At 45.0% G+C, this 15,854-nt stretch overlaps 1 protein-coding gene across 7 annotated transcripts in view; it reads left to right on the top strand.

Moving 5' to 3' along the window:
* VWA3A (von Willebrand factor A domain containing 3A) overlaps positions 1 to 15,854 on the top strand; it is a 59,814-nt gene that overhangs the window by 21,795 nt on the left and 22,165 nt on the right. For 6 of the 7 annotated variants that reach the window (XM_088832842.1, XM_088832841.1, XM_088832844.1 and 3 more), the window contains 9 exons: positions 1,446 to 1,571; positions 1,875 to 1,983; positions 2,196 to 2,261; positions 5,116 to 5,241; positions 8,011 to 8,146; positions 8,255 to 8,358; positions 9,618 to 9,698; positions 10,495 to 10,589; positions 12,529 to 12,648. In XM_088832842.1, coding sequence (XP_088688968.1) covers positions 1,446 to 1,571; positions 1,875 to 1,983; positions 2,196 to 2,261; positions 5,116 to 5,241; positions 8,011 to 8,146; positions 8,255 to 8,358; positions 9,618 to 9,698; positions 10,495 to 10,589; positions 12,529 to 12,648 — 963 coding nt within the window. The remainder of the gene's footprint in view (positions 1 to 1,445; positions 1,572 to 1,874; positions 1,984 to 2,195; positions 2,262 to 5,115; positions 5,242 to 8,010; positions 8,147 to 8,254; positions 8,359 to 9,617; positions 9,699 to 10,494; positions 10,590 to 12,528; positions 12,649 to 15,854) is intronic. The other variant, XM_088832845.1, reaches the window with a different exon arrangement.

Raw genomic sequence — 15,854 nt, 5'->3', positions numbered from 1 at the left:
TTTATGCCTGAAAGTGGACATCTCTTTTCCAGGAAGGGAAGAGCCTTGATTATCCACCATGTGTTAGGTGCCATGCTTGACACTTCACATGTACTTTCTTACTCAATATTTATAGCCAACACATGGAACAGGATTACTATCCCAATTTTGCTGATGAGGAAACTGAGACTCAGGTTAGGGAACGTTTCTGAAACAGTAGTCAGGATTGGATTCCAAAGCACAGAGTGGATCCCAGGGAAAGCCACATGCTTGTGTTTCTGGAACGGAGGTTCCCTTGTCCAGCACTGGCCGTAGAGGGGCGCCCTTCTGGGTACAGAAGTGCCCGTTCAGGCAGCATAGGCTTTGAATCCCAGCTCTGACAGTTACTGGAGGATCCTGACTCATCCTTTAACTCTCTCATTAGCAGAATAAGGTGAGGATACCTGCTTCTCACGGAGTTGTTGGCATGGGAAGTGCTTGGCATGGGGAAGGCACTCAGGAGAATCAGATTGTTTGGTTTTTTTTTAACTGTGATTTCCACTCTTGTTCAACCTCAAAGCTCCAGGATATCAGACCTGGAAGTCACCTTGAGACCATCTAGCCAAGAGTTCCTCAACTGCAATTATTTCTGGATTTCCCTTGTGATTTTTGTCATATCCCTGCCACTTGTACTATTATTTACCCTGCGCAACTTGTACTATTATTGATTTTAAAAATAATCCAATGTTTATTCTGAAAGAAACTATCAGTGCCATAACTGAGAAGCCTGTATCACTTGCCATAATTAGAAAGTTGCTATAAAAATAAATAGAATGAAAGCAGACAAAACAGTAATATTAAATTCCAGCTTGAAACCTATTGACTAGAGATGGCGCTGGGCCTGGGCTTTGTTCTCTTTGTTATAAAGGGAAATTCAACCATTATAATAATGAAAGAGACTTACTGGCAATGAGCTGAGGGGTGTTTTGGGGGGTGGGTGTTAGAATGAAAGAGAAATGGGGAGACCAGAGCTGCCTCACTAGTGCCACGTGAGACAGTGAACCAGGAAAGCTCTGTACTGAGCCATTCCCCTATTGTCAGTAGTGTGTATTCCAATCCACGTGGGATGGAGCCACACAGCTTAGTGTCTTCTCTTCAAGACTCTTTGGGTTGGGGATTAACCCCATGTTTCAGGCTAAGATCTGCCTCCAGAAGAGTTGGAGGGGAAAGGAGCTGGGCCCCAGACCCCATGTAGCAGAGTCGCTAGAAATTCACGCCCTTGAGTCACACCTAAGTCTCAGCGTTTCCAGTTGCTTACAGTATCCCCTTGGGCAAGTCCTCACTCTGAGTCTCAGTTTCCTCATCTATAAAATGGGAATAAGTTATCCATATCAAAGAATTATTGTTAGGCTCACACCAGCCTGTGTTTGTCCCTAGGCCTGGTCTCTAGTGTGAGTACTGTTACTAGGTTTTATCATTTTGCCTAGTCTCCAGGAACTCAAGCTTTGGGTGAAAAAACTGAAGCCTGACAGAGGCAGCAATCTGCTACAAGCCCTGAAGAAAGTCTTCGTTCTGAAGGGGCTGAATTCTCTAGTGACCATCATGGGAAGCTGGTAGGTTTCCTTCTCTAAGTTGATAACAGACCCAGGAAGGGACTGGAGAACCAAACCAATGTTAGAGAAAAGACCATCAGGCGTGACTCTTCACATACTCTTGAGAGAGGGCCGTGTTTCCAGGTCATTCATCTACAGATTTTTATGGCAGGAGGCCAGGCCGACCAGGCCTAAGGCCCTCTATGCCCTGCATCTTAACACAGGTGACCTGGAACACAGGTGATTGGTAAGATTTGGTAGAGGTTCTTTGGGAATTACCATCTTGCTGGAGTGCCCCCTTCTCTCCTTCCTTCTTCTTCCCAGCCCAGATCAGCCTTTGGAAATCCTGTCCAATTACATCCTACAGTCTACCATGGGAAGGGACCTCATTACCCACATCATCACCTACAAGTGCAATGATCAGGTGCCACCTGTAAGTACCCAAGAATCTTCAAGGCTTCCCTTGGATTGGCAATAGTGAGCTGGGCCAGCCGTTGAGGCCCCCAAGTTGTAGATCAGAATACAGCTCTCCTTGTTTCTGGTTCTCCCATTGGTCAGCCCAGTTGGGAGGCTCAGACAAGGAGAGAGCTTGTAAGACTAGCGGCATTGCCCTAGGGAGGGCTGACTCTGTCTCCATCCCCACAGGCTGTTCTGAAGAACCTTGTGGAAGCTTTTGGGGGCTACTATCACTGTTACAGCCCAGAGACAGAGGTAAGCTCTTGGGTCAACACACAGCCCCCTCCTCCTATCCCTGCCTGCTTCCAAGGTTGTGCCTGGGGCATCTGGGCCAGAAAGATTCTTTGTGTGTACTGACTTCCCTTCTCCCCCACTCAATGGGTTTACTCAAGTAAAATCGGATTAAAAAGAGTCTGTGGGAAGAACAGAAACAACAAAAAGTCACAACTCATTTTGTGACTTTTTGATGAGTTGATTGGGCTACCCAGGTCACTCAGTGGTAAAGAATTTGCCTGCAAATGCAGGAGACATGTGTTCAATCCCTGGGTCAACAAGATCCACTGGAGGAGGAAATGACAACCCACTGCAGTATCCTTGTCTGGAGAATCCCAAGGACAGAGGAGCCTGGCAGGCTACAGTCCATCGGGTCGCAAAGAGTTGGACACCTCTGAGCAACTGAGCATGCACACAATGAGCTGGTGCATGCTGACAGAATGCTGAATTCCTGCCCAGTTGCCATCAACGTGGGCCCCACCCCACCTCTGCTCCCACCAAAGCTCTGAGTCTGAAGCAGTTCCTTCAGTTCTCTCTCCTAGATAGACCCCATTTACTGCAAGAGACACATAGCAATCAATTCTGAATGAGCAAGTAATTCTGTCCCAATCCATCCATTGGTCCTTTTCGCAGTTAATAATAACATCATGTTCTCTGTGTCTCTAATAGAGATGACAGCAAATGTGTGCATAGATCCATATGGCAGATTGAGAATCCAGCTGTCTGTTGAGCTACAGGCTGTGCCTTGCCTCAGTTCAGTTCAGTTCAGTTCAGTTGCTCAGTCGTGTCCGACTCTTTGCGACCCCATGAACCACAGCACGCCAGGCCTCCCTGTCCATCACCAACTCCCGGAGTTCACTCAAACTTATGTCCATCGAGTCGGTGATGCCATCCAGCCATGTCATTCTCTGTCGTCCCCTTCTCCTCTTGCCCCCAATCCCTCCCAGCGTCAGAGTCTTTTCCAGTGCCTTGCCTGCTAACTACTAATTGCGAAGAGTAAATGAATATTTGCATCTCACAAGTATGTTCTAGTGTTATTACAAAGTCTAGGTCAGGCAACATTTTCCTTGGGCAAAACCCCTTGTTACCTCACTGGCCAGACTCTGTAGGAGTGACATACTCCAAGGCTAGCAAGATACTATGGGTGAGTGAATGAAACAGGCTGGTTTAGAAATATTTTCTCTTAAAAACCTGTGAATCTCTTGGCTTACTTGTTGTTTTTCCACTCTTGATGGAGGTATGGGTAAAACAAATTTCGTTGTTTTCTTTATTATGAGCAAAACAACAGTGTAAAGATGACAAAAAATTACAACTGATTCTGATGAGAACACAGCAGAGAGAGGTAAGGAGCGTGATGAACGAAACAGCACTTGCCCAGATGAATGAGACGCCTCTGCTCAGCCCTAACCCGTTATTTATTTGTTCTGCAGGAGTGACCCCCACTGTTACCAGTCTTCTGATTTTCCAACAAGAGCCAGAAATCTGGATTTGTGTGTGTGTGTGTGATTTCCTTTCATTTTTAAAAAATTGAGGGACTTCCCTGGTGGTCCAGTGGCTGAGACTCCATGCTCCCAATGCAGGGGGCCTGGGTTTGATCTCTGGTCAGGGAGCTAGATCCTACATACCGCAATGAAGACCCAGAGCAGCCAGATAAATAAATAAATTTTTTAAAATTGAGAATATTCTCATAAAGTGAACAACAGTGGCACTTTTTATGCTCACAGTGTTGTGTAACCACCACCTTTATTTAGCTCCAAAACATTTCCATCTCCCCAAAAGGAAACTCTGTACCCTTAAAACAATTACTCCCCATTCCCCCTTCCCTGCAGGCCCAGCTCACTGTTAGTCTGCTTTCTGTCTCTTGGGATTTACCCATTGTGAGTATTTCATGTCCATCTTTTTTCACTCAGCATCATGTTTTCAAGATGCATCTGTGTTCTAACATGTATCAGAACTTCATTCTTTTTATGGTTGAATAATATTCCATTTTCTGAATATACTGCTGCTGCTGCTGCTAAGTCACTTCAGTCGTGTCCGACTCTGTGCGACCCCATAGATGGAAGCCCACCAGGCTCCCCCATCCCTAGGATTCTCCAGGCAAGAACACTGGAGTGGGTTGCCATTTCCTTCTCCAATGTGTGAAAGTGAAAAGTGAAAGTGAAGTAGCTCAGTCGTGTCCGACCCTTAGCGACCCCATGGACTGCAGCCTACTAGGCTCCTCCATCCATGGGATTTTCTAGGCAAGAGTACTGGAGTGGCTTGCCATTGCCTTCTCCATTCTGAATATACTACCTCTTGTTTATCCATTCATCTGTCAATGGATATTTGAGCTGCTGTGAACTGGTATGATTATTGATGGATGAGTATCTGAGTCCCTGTTTTCAATTATTGTAGGTACATAGCTAGGAGTAGAATTGCTAGGTCATGTAGTAATTCTTTTTAAGTTTTTGAGGAGCCACCAAACTGTTCTCCACAGCAGCTGTACCGTTTTACAGTTCCACCTGCACCCCTCAAGTTCCACTTCTCCAGTATTCGCCTACACTTGTTATAGTCTTTTAATAATTATTATTATAGCTAGAGGAGGGTATAAAGTTTTTCTTCACATCTGTAAGGTTAGACAACCTTTCAACTATTTAAAACAAGGCAAGCCAATAATGTACAAACAGAACAGGCATGTGCAGGCTCTCTCCTGCACGTGGATCCTGTTTATAAAGTCCGCTTTGAAGAGCAGGCCACTCCGCCCTAGGGATTCATGTGGCTGCCTGCCCTTTCCCACCTCGGCCACTGCCGGTAACCAGGTGACTACTGGGTGACTGATTGTCCCCACCACCCCCAGATCTGCAGCAGCCGGGAGGTGGATGAGCTCCTGGCAGAAATCCAAAAGGCCCAGAGCCTCCGGGACCACGTGCAAGCCCTGCACCCCAATGCCCGCTATGAGGAGCCCACCGGCGTGACGCAGGAGGTAGGTGCTGAGAGCCGGAGCTCAGACCTTCCCGGAGGCGCACAGCTGGCCTCGCCTTGCTCCGCGTCTCACCTGTCATTCAAGGGCTCAGCTGCCAGGCCCCCAAAAGTGGAGTAAGGCGAGGCCCCACCCCCTCGCAGCCCCCACAGCTCTGAACTGCCCCAACCTCTGCTGGAAGGATTCTGGTGGATTTTCTAACTGAAAAAAAATTTATTTCAGAGAAAGGCCATCAGGCCTCTGCCACCCCTTCCACTTAAATACTGTCCCTCCCTTCCCCCTAATTTGGAGAATGATGAAAACCTCAGCTACACAAGGTAGGCTGTCTGGAGACATTTTCTCACCAGCATTCAGGGCAAAGGCCCTGCTTGAGGGTGTTTAATTTATCAGCAGAATAACTCAGAAAGTTTATGGACTCAAGTGCCATAAAAGCTGTGCTCTGTTTAGACAGCACAGACAACTTAGCTGTGGACAGAAGAGAATTGGAAACACTTTTATAGCATCACAGAGTGAAGGTATGGACTTGGGGTACCACACGTTTTGACCTGGCTAGCTGTCGTGAAAGAAACACAGCACTTAGACTGAGGTCTTGAATTTTAGTTTCAGCTCTTCTACTGATTATCTATCAGTTCAGTTCAGTTGCTCAGTCATGTCTGACTCTTTGCGACTCCGTGAACTGTGGCTTCCCTGTCCTACACCAACTCCCAGACCTTGCTCAATCTCATGTCCGTCGAGTCGATGATGCCGTCCAACCATCTCTCATCCTCTGTCATCCCCTTCTCCTCCTGCCCTCAATCTTTCCCAGCAACACGGTCTTTTCCAATGAGTCAGTTCTTCGCATCAGGTGGCCAAAGTATTGGAGTTTCAGCTTCAGCATCAGTCCTTCCAATGAGTATTCAGGACTGATTTCCTTTAGGATTAACTGATTTGATCTCTTTGAAGTTCAAGAGACTCTCAAGAGTCTTCTCCAACTCCACAGCTCCCAGGACCATGTGATTATCTATAAACAATAACAATAATTAATGGTTTTCATTTCCTGAGTGTGTAGGCACTTAACATAGGCACAAGGCTTAATCTTTTTAAATGCCTTATTTTATCTTATGGCAATGGTCTCCAGCAGATATGTTATTTTACAGATGAGAGAACAGAAGTTGGGTTCAAATAATTTGCCTGAGATCGCAGAGATAAAAGCTGATGAGTCTCAATTGAACTCAGGTCTGCTTGATGTCAGAATCTTGCCATGAGTTTCCCAAAATGAAATGCATATACTACTTGTAGTTTGCAAAATAATGATAAGGTGATATGCAGATTAACATTTTTTTAAAATATTATATATTTAAAACTAGCTCATTATGGTAGAAATAGAGCTTTCTGAAATTATTTAAGTACTACGGATTCTCTGACAGTTTCAATGTTTCGGACTTGGTGCATTCACTGCCAAGAGCCCAGATTCAATCCCTGGTCAGGGAACTAAGATCCCATATTCTGTAAGGCATGGCCAAAAACAAACAAGCAAAGTATATATATATATATATAATTTAAGTACAAAAAGGGATCCATTAAAATCAAAATTGAAATTAATATTAATTTCAATTAATGTTAGTAAAATTAATAATTAAAAAGACTTAGTGTTACTTGTTTGATGTTTTAAAATATTAAGTAAATAACAATATAGGGCTTCCCTGGTGGATTAGTGGTAAAGAATCCACATGCAAATACAAGAGACACGAGTTTAATCCCTGGGTCGGGAAGATTCCCTAGATTGGAAAATGGCAACCCACTCCAGTATTCTTGCCTGGGAAATCCTATGGACAGAGGGGCCTGGTGGGCTACAGCCCATGGGGTCACAAAAGAGTCAGACACGACTTAGTGACTAAACAACACCAACAACAAATAACAGTACGGTGGTACTCAGATATAGCAAATTTCATAAAGGTGGTTCTCGAATGTCTGAAGTTTGGAAATTGCTGTTTTGTGCTTTCCTCATACACAAGCTATGTGACTTAACCTCTCTGAACCTCAGGTTTTCAGTTGTAAGTGTGGGCAAGGGAGTCTAGGCGAGATCAGGGCTCCCTAAATGATTTGGTACAGAAGTTGCTTTTTAGTTCCCTGTAGCTTATGTTCTGTGCCCACGGCAGGGCCACTTGTCATCTTGGAGTCCGTGGTGCTGATTCAGATGGTAAGGATGGGAAGGGGTTAGAAGGATGGACAGATGACAGAGGAAGTGAGATGCTGGGTACAGCTCTGTCTTCTCCTGGAAATTACACACATCTCTAGAGATGGGGATGGGACTATGGGAGGGAAAGGCAAAACTGCCTGTAATTTAACAGGTAATGTTTTAAGAGAGCTTCCCTGGTAGCTCAACTAATAAAGAATCCACCTGCAATGCAGGAGACCCCAGTTCAATTCCTGGGTCAGGAAGATTCCCTGGAGGAGGAAGGGATAAGCTTCCCACTCCAGTATTCTTGGCCTTTCCTGGTGGCTCAGACAGTAAAGAATCTGCCTGCAATGCAGGAGACCTAGGTTTGATCCCTGGGTTGGGAAGATCCCCTGGAGGAGGGCATGGCAACGCACTCCAGTATTCTTGCCTGGAGAATCCCCACAGACAGAGGAACCTGGCAGGCTACAGCCCATGGGGTCACAAAGAGTCGGACACTACTAAGAGACTAAGCAAAATGTTTTAAGATGCTCCCTTGGGTGGGTGGGGGAAGACTGTGGACTTTCCAGCTCTATAATATGATTATGTAATGATGATTTTTCATTTCAATTTAGATTTCCACAGAGGTTGGAAAGAGTTCACTCATGAGTCTCTTGCCTAAACCCCCAAAGCATGAGGATCCCCTCATGATTGAGTTCCCAAACTTGGACATGACTTCTGCAGAATGGCTAAAGACCAATAGCCTGAAAGGTAAATCTCCAGAGAGGGAAGAACCCAAGATGCAGATGACTGACCGAAGGCATGAACCCTTTGGGGCTTCATGAGCAGTGCCTCAAACACCACCATTTATTTTTACAGCCAAGAAGCTAAGCCTTTATCAGGTTCTGGCACCCAATGCATTCTCTCCCGTGGAAGAATTTGTGCCTATTCTCCGGAAAACAGTATCATCAACTATCCATGAGGTAACTCAGATTCAGAGTTCTGTCCAGTCCTTTGCCGTGGAGCTCCTGTGTGGTATTTCCTTTCTGAAATGTTCAGGAAATAGAAGTCAGGAGACAGAGCCCAAGGAGCAGGAGCTGAGGGCTTGGAGTGGGATGCAGGCTTTCCACCCAGTACTCTAGAACTCTCATCAAATCTACTCTAGCTGCTGTTTTTCAAAGATATGAAAAATGAAACTTGGGAGATTGGGGAAAGAGGGGGTCACCTCCTTCATGAAGGTTTCCTCCTCATCATTCAGAACACACTCTCTCTTTGGGCCCTCGCTCTACCTTATACAGACTTCTCCTATTGCTCCTATAATGCATGTATGTGTGTGTTTGTTACATGTCTAATCCCCACTGGAGTATGAGCCCCATAAAAGAAAAACTCTTCCCCAACACTCTGTCTGCTATATGTAGTACAAATAAGCAGTCAAGGAATGTCTGCCTGGGTGAACAGAATGATGGAAACAGGGAGGAAAAGTCTGAGTGAGTGGATGGATGGAAATGATAAATGAACAGGTCAAAGAATGGATGGATGGAAATATGAACAAATGGGAGGACAGCATAATAGGTGAACAGAAAGATCAGTCAGTGGAGGGACTTCCCTGGTGGTGCAGTGGTTGAGACTCTGCACTCCCATTACAGGGGTATGGGTCCAATCCCTGGTCAGGGGACTATGATCCCACAGGCAGCAAGGTAAGGCCAGAAAAGAGAAGATCAGTGGAAAGAGACAGGGGATGTCTAGTTCTGGCAGCCCATAGGTGAATGACTCAATGGAAGGAGTGACAGAGATACAGATATGACAACTTGATGGAGGAGGAATGAACAGAATGAATAAATTTGATTTTCAAAGTGTCCATGAAGGCCCATGTGGGTTTCCAAATCTAAGAACTTACGACTATAATAGGTTTTAAGTCTCCAACTCTGCTATTACCAAAACTTCTAACCATACCTTGTAATAAAGACACTGATGTTCAGAAGAGCCTCCTGAGAAGGGAGCCGGCTTGCGGTCAGACCTGGTTCATTCAGGGGACTGTGTCCTGAAGTCCCTCAGCTGCCAGCTCCAGACAAGGCAATGGCCTGGTGATGGGGAGGGGCACAGTCCACCCGCAGATGTGTTAAGGGCCCATTTCCCTCTCTTGCCTCCAACTTGGAGAACCCAGTGACCGATTTAAACTTAAAATCCTTCCTCACTTGTGCTTCTGTTCACCTGCTCCCCTCCTGGTCACACCTGAGTGCAGAAGGCAATGGTGCAATTTGAATGGCATGACGGGACAGTGAAGAATATTCATGTGGACTTGCCCTTCCTGTATGAGTACCAGGTCAGTGCTGGGTCCCATCAGTCAGAATGTGGGGTGTGAGGAGGGGGATGGGAGGAAGGTCTCGTGGAATATGGAGGCACCAAGGAAGTGACAGAACCCCCTCCTGTAAACAGACTGTGCTCCACCCACAGGCCCTTCTGGAGCTTTTTCCACCTCCTCTCCAGGCAGGAACCTGGAGGCCTTAAATAAAAACCTCTAATCTTTTTGGTCAAGATTTACCTCCTCCCTATTTGAGGCAATGAAATACTTTGACTCTTTCCTTCCTAGGCTTATGACAAATGAGTACATGCTTATATATATATATATCTTTAAACAAATTTTATGTATTTTTCTATCTATTTTTGGCTATGCTGGGTCTTGCTGTGCACGGGCTTTATCTCATGCAGCAAGCGGGGGCTATGCCCTAGTTGTAGTGTGGGTCTTCTCATCGCAATGGTTTCTCTTATTGCAGAGCATGGGCTCCAGGTGCATAGCCTTCAGCAGTTGTGGCTCACAGGCTCCAGAGTGGGGGCTCAGTAGTTGTTGCGCACGGGTTTAGTTGCCCTGTGGCATGTGGACTCTTTCTGCACCAGGTATCAAACTGGTGTTCCCTGCATTGGCAGGCAGATTCTTAACCTCTGGGCCACAAGGGAAGTCCTAGTACATGCTTTAGAGGGATTTTTGTACTGCCTGGAAAACCCATGGCCTTGCCACACCATTCCCAGAAGCCAAGTGGGGTACACCCTCTTCCCCCACAGGCCCCTTAGTCAGCCATGCTGTGTGCAGTGCTGACTGTGTATGGCCCATGAGTTTGCAGAAACAGCTCAGCAGAGCGATGCGGATGTATGAGAGACGGATCGAGTGGCTCTCCTTGGCCAGCAGAAGAATCTGGGGCACCGTCTGTGAAAAAAGGTAACTTCCCCCAGTAGTGTTCTTGTCCTTCATGGTGTCATGTGTGACACAGCACTCATTCAACTTACGAATTTCCTGTTGGTAGCATCAGAATCCATCATTTAGATTAAGGATTAATAATGGCTCAGCAGAACCCCTGGAGGGAAAAGTCACCACCATTAACTGCAACCTCAAGAATAGCATCATTATGTCACTCAGGAATCTTTGTTAAAAAGCAAAAGAAACTAAGTGCAAATTGACTGAAACAAATCAGGGAAGTCTGGTTAAGGTAACTATATTCTAAAGTAGATTTGGTAGCTGTCTTCAGGCCTGGCTTGATCCAGAGATTCATACATGTCAGGAATTTCTTTCCAACCCTCGATTCCATTTTCCTCTTTCTTGGCTTTGTTTTCAGGCAGGCTGTCCCCGCTAGGTAGCAAGATAGCCACCCAAAGTTCCCAACTTCCTTCCTTCCAATTTAGCACTTCCAGGGTTTAGGGCATGGGCCCATCCGTGAACCACTTGGACCAAGAGGATTTGATGTTCTGATTGCCTGGGGGCTAATGTCCACTTTAAAGCTTGGGCTGGGGTCAGCTCTACTCAACTCAAGTGGACCATTAGAGACAGAGGTATCCCCCACACACACACCAGAAAAAAAGATCAAGATACTGTTTTGAGCAGAGGTAATGGATGCTGAGTAGGAAGAAACAGTAGCTATCTTTTAGATCATTACCATTCCATACCTTACTTAATGCATTACCACTTATCATGTATTAGAAGTTTGTAATACCATTCATCTGCTCTATTTTTTAACTCTCAAAGCAACCCCTTGAAGAGTCTTATTATAGTTTATATAGTTAAATATGCCAAGGAACAGGCTTCCAAGGTGGTGCAGTAGTAAAGAATCTGACTGCTAATGCAGGAGATGCAAGAGACTCAGGTTCAATCCCTGAGTCAGGACGATCCCCTGGAGTAGGAAATGGCAACCCACTCCAGTATTCTTGCATGGAGAATTCCATGGACAGAGGAATCTGGCAGACTACAGTCCATGGGGTCACAAAGAGTCAGACATGACTGAGCACACACACAAATGAATGGTAGGGATCAGAGAGGTGCTGTGACTTGCCTAAGGACCCACAGAAAGTGGGACTTGAACTAAGGTCTTCTGATGCTGTATCTGGTGAATTTTCTGTTGCTAATCCATAGCTGTCTCAAAATGAGGATGAGGGGAGGAGATAGGACTATAAGATCTAAAGAGAAGGCTCAACACTGCTGCTAAGTCACTTCAGTCGTGTCCGACTCTGTGTGACCCCATAGACGGAAGCCCACCAGGCACCCCCGTCCCTGGGATTCTCCAGGCAAGAACACTGGAGTGGGTTGCCTTTTCCTTCTCCAATGCATGAAAGTGAAAAGTGAAAGCAAAGTCGCTCCATCAAGTCCGACTCTCAGCGACCCCATGGACTGCAGCCTACCAGGCTCCTCTGTCCATGGGATTTTCCAGGCAAGAGTTGGAGTGGGGTGCCATTGCCTTCTCTACTGCAAGAGATCTTAAAACAGAGAGAGAAAATAAAAAGATACATTTCCCCAGAGGCCCCAGTTATACCTAATTCCCCATCTAACTTGCTTAGCTTGTTTGTTTTCGCTTCACAGACCCCAACCTACTGTAGTATCAAATGCTAGTAATTTAAAACAAGGAAATGTATGAAATCATTATATGCAGTCCTGCCTTTAAACTGTGTCCACCACGAGGCTTTATTCCATGATAGACCCTCCTGCAGAGAAGGTTCCATGACCCCTCAGGCTACTTCCTGTGTTGACCTCAAACCACAGAGAAGATTTGGCCAGGGGTGAATTTGGCGTGCAGAACTCCCCTGGAAAAAACGTTAAATAGTAAAATGGAACAGAATAAACATTATCTGAGCGATTCGGTTCTCCTCTTAAAGCTTGTGTTTCTTTTTAGGGTGGTTATACTGCTGGATATCTCCGTGGCCAATTCCATGTACATTATTCATACCCAGCACTCCCTGCGACGCCTGCTGGAGGAGCAGCTGTCCAACAAGGACTGCTTCAACATCATTGCGTACGCAGCGGCTTCTCCTGGTGGGGAGGTCGTGGGTGCTAGGACGCCATCGCCAGGCTGAGGCTTCTGGCAGGACAACAGATGTATGGGCAGCCGGCCTCCTAGGAGGGCTGTCCGTTTATCTGATTTGAACCATCTTGTTTGGGGCATTGAATAATTAAATGGTTGTAGGACGGTCCCCCTGGGGTGAAGGTGATAAGCGGCCCCAAAACACACTGTTTGATCAACCAGGATAAAGTAACTCAGCCCGCTGCCCCATTTGGCTCCCAAGCTGATAAACACAAAAGAGAAAAAGAAGGGTCCCCAGGCTTGGCTCCTACCTCAGTTCTAGCAAGCCACAATACTTTGAACATTCAGAAATCCAATTATAAATTTTAATTGTACATAGATCAATATTATTATTATATATAGTTATGTTATATAGATTATATAGAGCTATATAGAATTAAATTATGCCTTTATATATAAAACTACATGGTTCCATTATATATAAAACTATGTATTTAAGTTATATAAGTAGGTGTTCATGCTGCATGCTAAGTAGCTTCAGTCGTGTCTGACTCTTTAAGACCCTATGGATCCCCATGGACTGTAACCCACCAAAGGCTTCTCTGTCCATGGGCTTCTCCAGGCAAGAATACTGGAATGGGTTGCCATTTCCTTCTCCAAGGGATCTTCCTGATCCAGGAATCGAACCCATGTCTCTTATGTCTCCTGCATTGACAGTTGGGTTTTTTTTTACCCCTGGAACACCTGGGAAGCCCTTATATAAGTATATATAATATAAATTAATACTATATAGCTATATATTTAAATTATGTATTTTGTACATAATTATATATATAAATTTTAACTATTAACTAAATTTAACTTAAAATATAAATATTTAGTATGTAGTATGTTTAACTACATATGTTTAAATTATGTATGATATATATAATAATATAAATATTTAAGTTATAGGTCCATCTACATAGTTACTTATATTTTTGTCTACAAATTATATATAATTTAAATATGTGTAGTTATATATATATTTTTTTTTTTACACAACTTCACATCATATAGGGAGTGTTCTAAACCTACTAAGTCAGCAGTTAATATTATATATTAACCTGTACTAGAGCCTAGTCATTCCCTAATAAATTCTACAGCAAAATGCTTAGAGAAGCGTTTTGGACAATATTTTCACTCACTCACCCCATTCATTCATTTAACAAACTTTTATTGAAAGGCTGCCATGTTCTGTAGGTATGCTAGGCATTAGGGGTATAGAAGTTAACCCACATGATACCTGTCCTTAAGGAACTTATGACCTAGTAGTAGGAAGCAAAATGTTAAAATATAAATGCTATTAAATGTTTTCTGAAGAAATAAGCAGAAGGCAGGATATGGGACTGATATGGGACTGTCCCATATCGACTCAAAGGCGGAGTCAGTCCATTCACCTGGGAAGAGTGAGGTCAGGAAACCTTAGCTGAGTCTTGACAAAGAACAGGTGTTTCCCTAGCACAGAAGAGACGGGGAATGTGGAGAAGGGGCCTTCTGGTGCAGGGAGCAGCGTGAGCAGAGCACAGAGGTGTGATGTGTCACACGACCCCGGGGGGCCTGCAGTGTGCGTCGCTGAGTGTGAACAAAGGGTGAGAGGGAGGACCGGATGGCCCAGAAACAAAAGGAAACACAGCCGAGGGGGCTTAAACAGGAGCTTTTATACTGTGGGACGTACAGGCATGGAAGGATTTTAAGCACGATAATAATCTTGAGACACTTGAGTTACCAGGTGAAGGACAGGCTGAAGGGATGCGGTCCTGGAGGGGAGACCTGAGCCAAGGCAGTGGGAATGAAAGTCAGGGGGGCCTGTGAGGGGTGCACGGACTTACACGTGCAGAATGTAGTCACTGTTTGGCTGCAGGGGTCGAGGGAATGGTGAAGAGGTGTGCCAGGTGGAGCAGAGTTTGGAAGATAAACATACAGAGTCTGAGATCCTTAAGAGTTTGGAGAGTCTCCTGGTTGGAGCTCTAGCCATCAGCATAAGTTGAAGACATGGGAGGGCATGTATAGCACCTGTGGAGACGCGATGGAGCAGAGATGCCAACCAAGGACAGAATGTGGGGGAAGCTGCAATTCAGACGGCAGAGAAAGGAACCCACCTAAGGAACAAGAGGAGCAGTCCAAGAGGCAGGAGGAAAACGGGGAGAGAAAGTTGTTTTCCCCTTTCCCAAGGGAAGGAGGATCTTGGAAAGAGTTAGGGCCTGCAGAAGCAAAGCAGGAAGGAGAAGAAAGAAGGAATTCACTGAATCTGGCAGTAGAGCTCCCTGATAGGAAAACAGTGAGACATAATGGTTTTGCAATTCAGTTTGGCAAACATTTAAAAGATTGATAGTACCCAATGCCGGTGATAATTTGGTGAAAAGGGCACTCCTGGAATGTATTGGTGGAAATGTAATTTGGTACAGCCCCTGTATTACATTTTTTTAAATTGGAAGAATAGTTGATTTGGTGCTTCCCTGGTAACTCAGTGGAAGTGAGAAATAGATTTAAGGGACTAGATCTGATAGAGTACCTGATGAACTATGGACAGAGGTTCGTGACATTGTACAGGAGACAGGGACCAAGACCATCCCCTAGAAAAAGAAATGCAAAAAAGCAAAATGGCTGTCTGAGGAGGCCTTACAAATAGCTGTGAAAAGAAGAGAACCGAAAAGCAAAGGAGAAAAGGAAAGATATACCCATTCGAATGCAGAGTTCTAAAAAATAGCAAGGAGAGATAAGATAGCCTTACTCAGGGATCAATGCAAAGAAATAGAGGAAACGATAGAATGGGAAAACTAGAGATCTCTTCAAGAAAATTAGAGCTACCAAAGGAACATTTCATGCAAAGATGGGCTCGATAAAGGACAGAAATGGTATGGACCTAACAGAACTAGAAGATATTAAGAAGAGGTGGCAAGAATACACAGAAGAACTGTACAAAAAAGGTCTTCACGACCCAGATAATCACGATGGTGTGATCACTCACCTAGAGCCAGACATCTTGGAATGTGAAGTCAAGTGGGCCTTAGGAAGCATCACTACGAACAATGCTAGTGGAGGTGATGGAATTCCAGTTGAGCTATTTCAAATCCGGAAAGATGATGCTGTGAAAGTGCTGCACTCAATATGCCAGCAAATTTGGAAAACTCAGCAGTGGCCACAGGACTGGAAAA

This window comes from Moschus berezovskii, chromosome 27 (assembly GCF_049115385.1).
Source record: "Moschus berezovskii isolate FMDL1 chromosome 27, NW_MosBer_1.0, whole genome shotgun sequence".
Taxonomy (NCBI): domain Eukaryota; kingdom Metazoa; phylum Chordata; class Mammalia; order Artiodactyla; family Moschidae; genus Moschus; species Moschus berezovskii.
The sequence above is the reverse complement of the archived record's forward strand: the minus strand, read 5'-3'. Positions and strand labels throughout refer to the sequence as shown.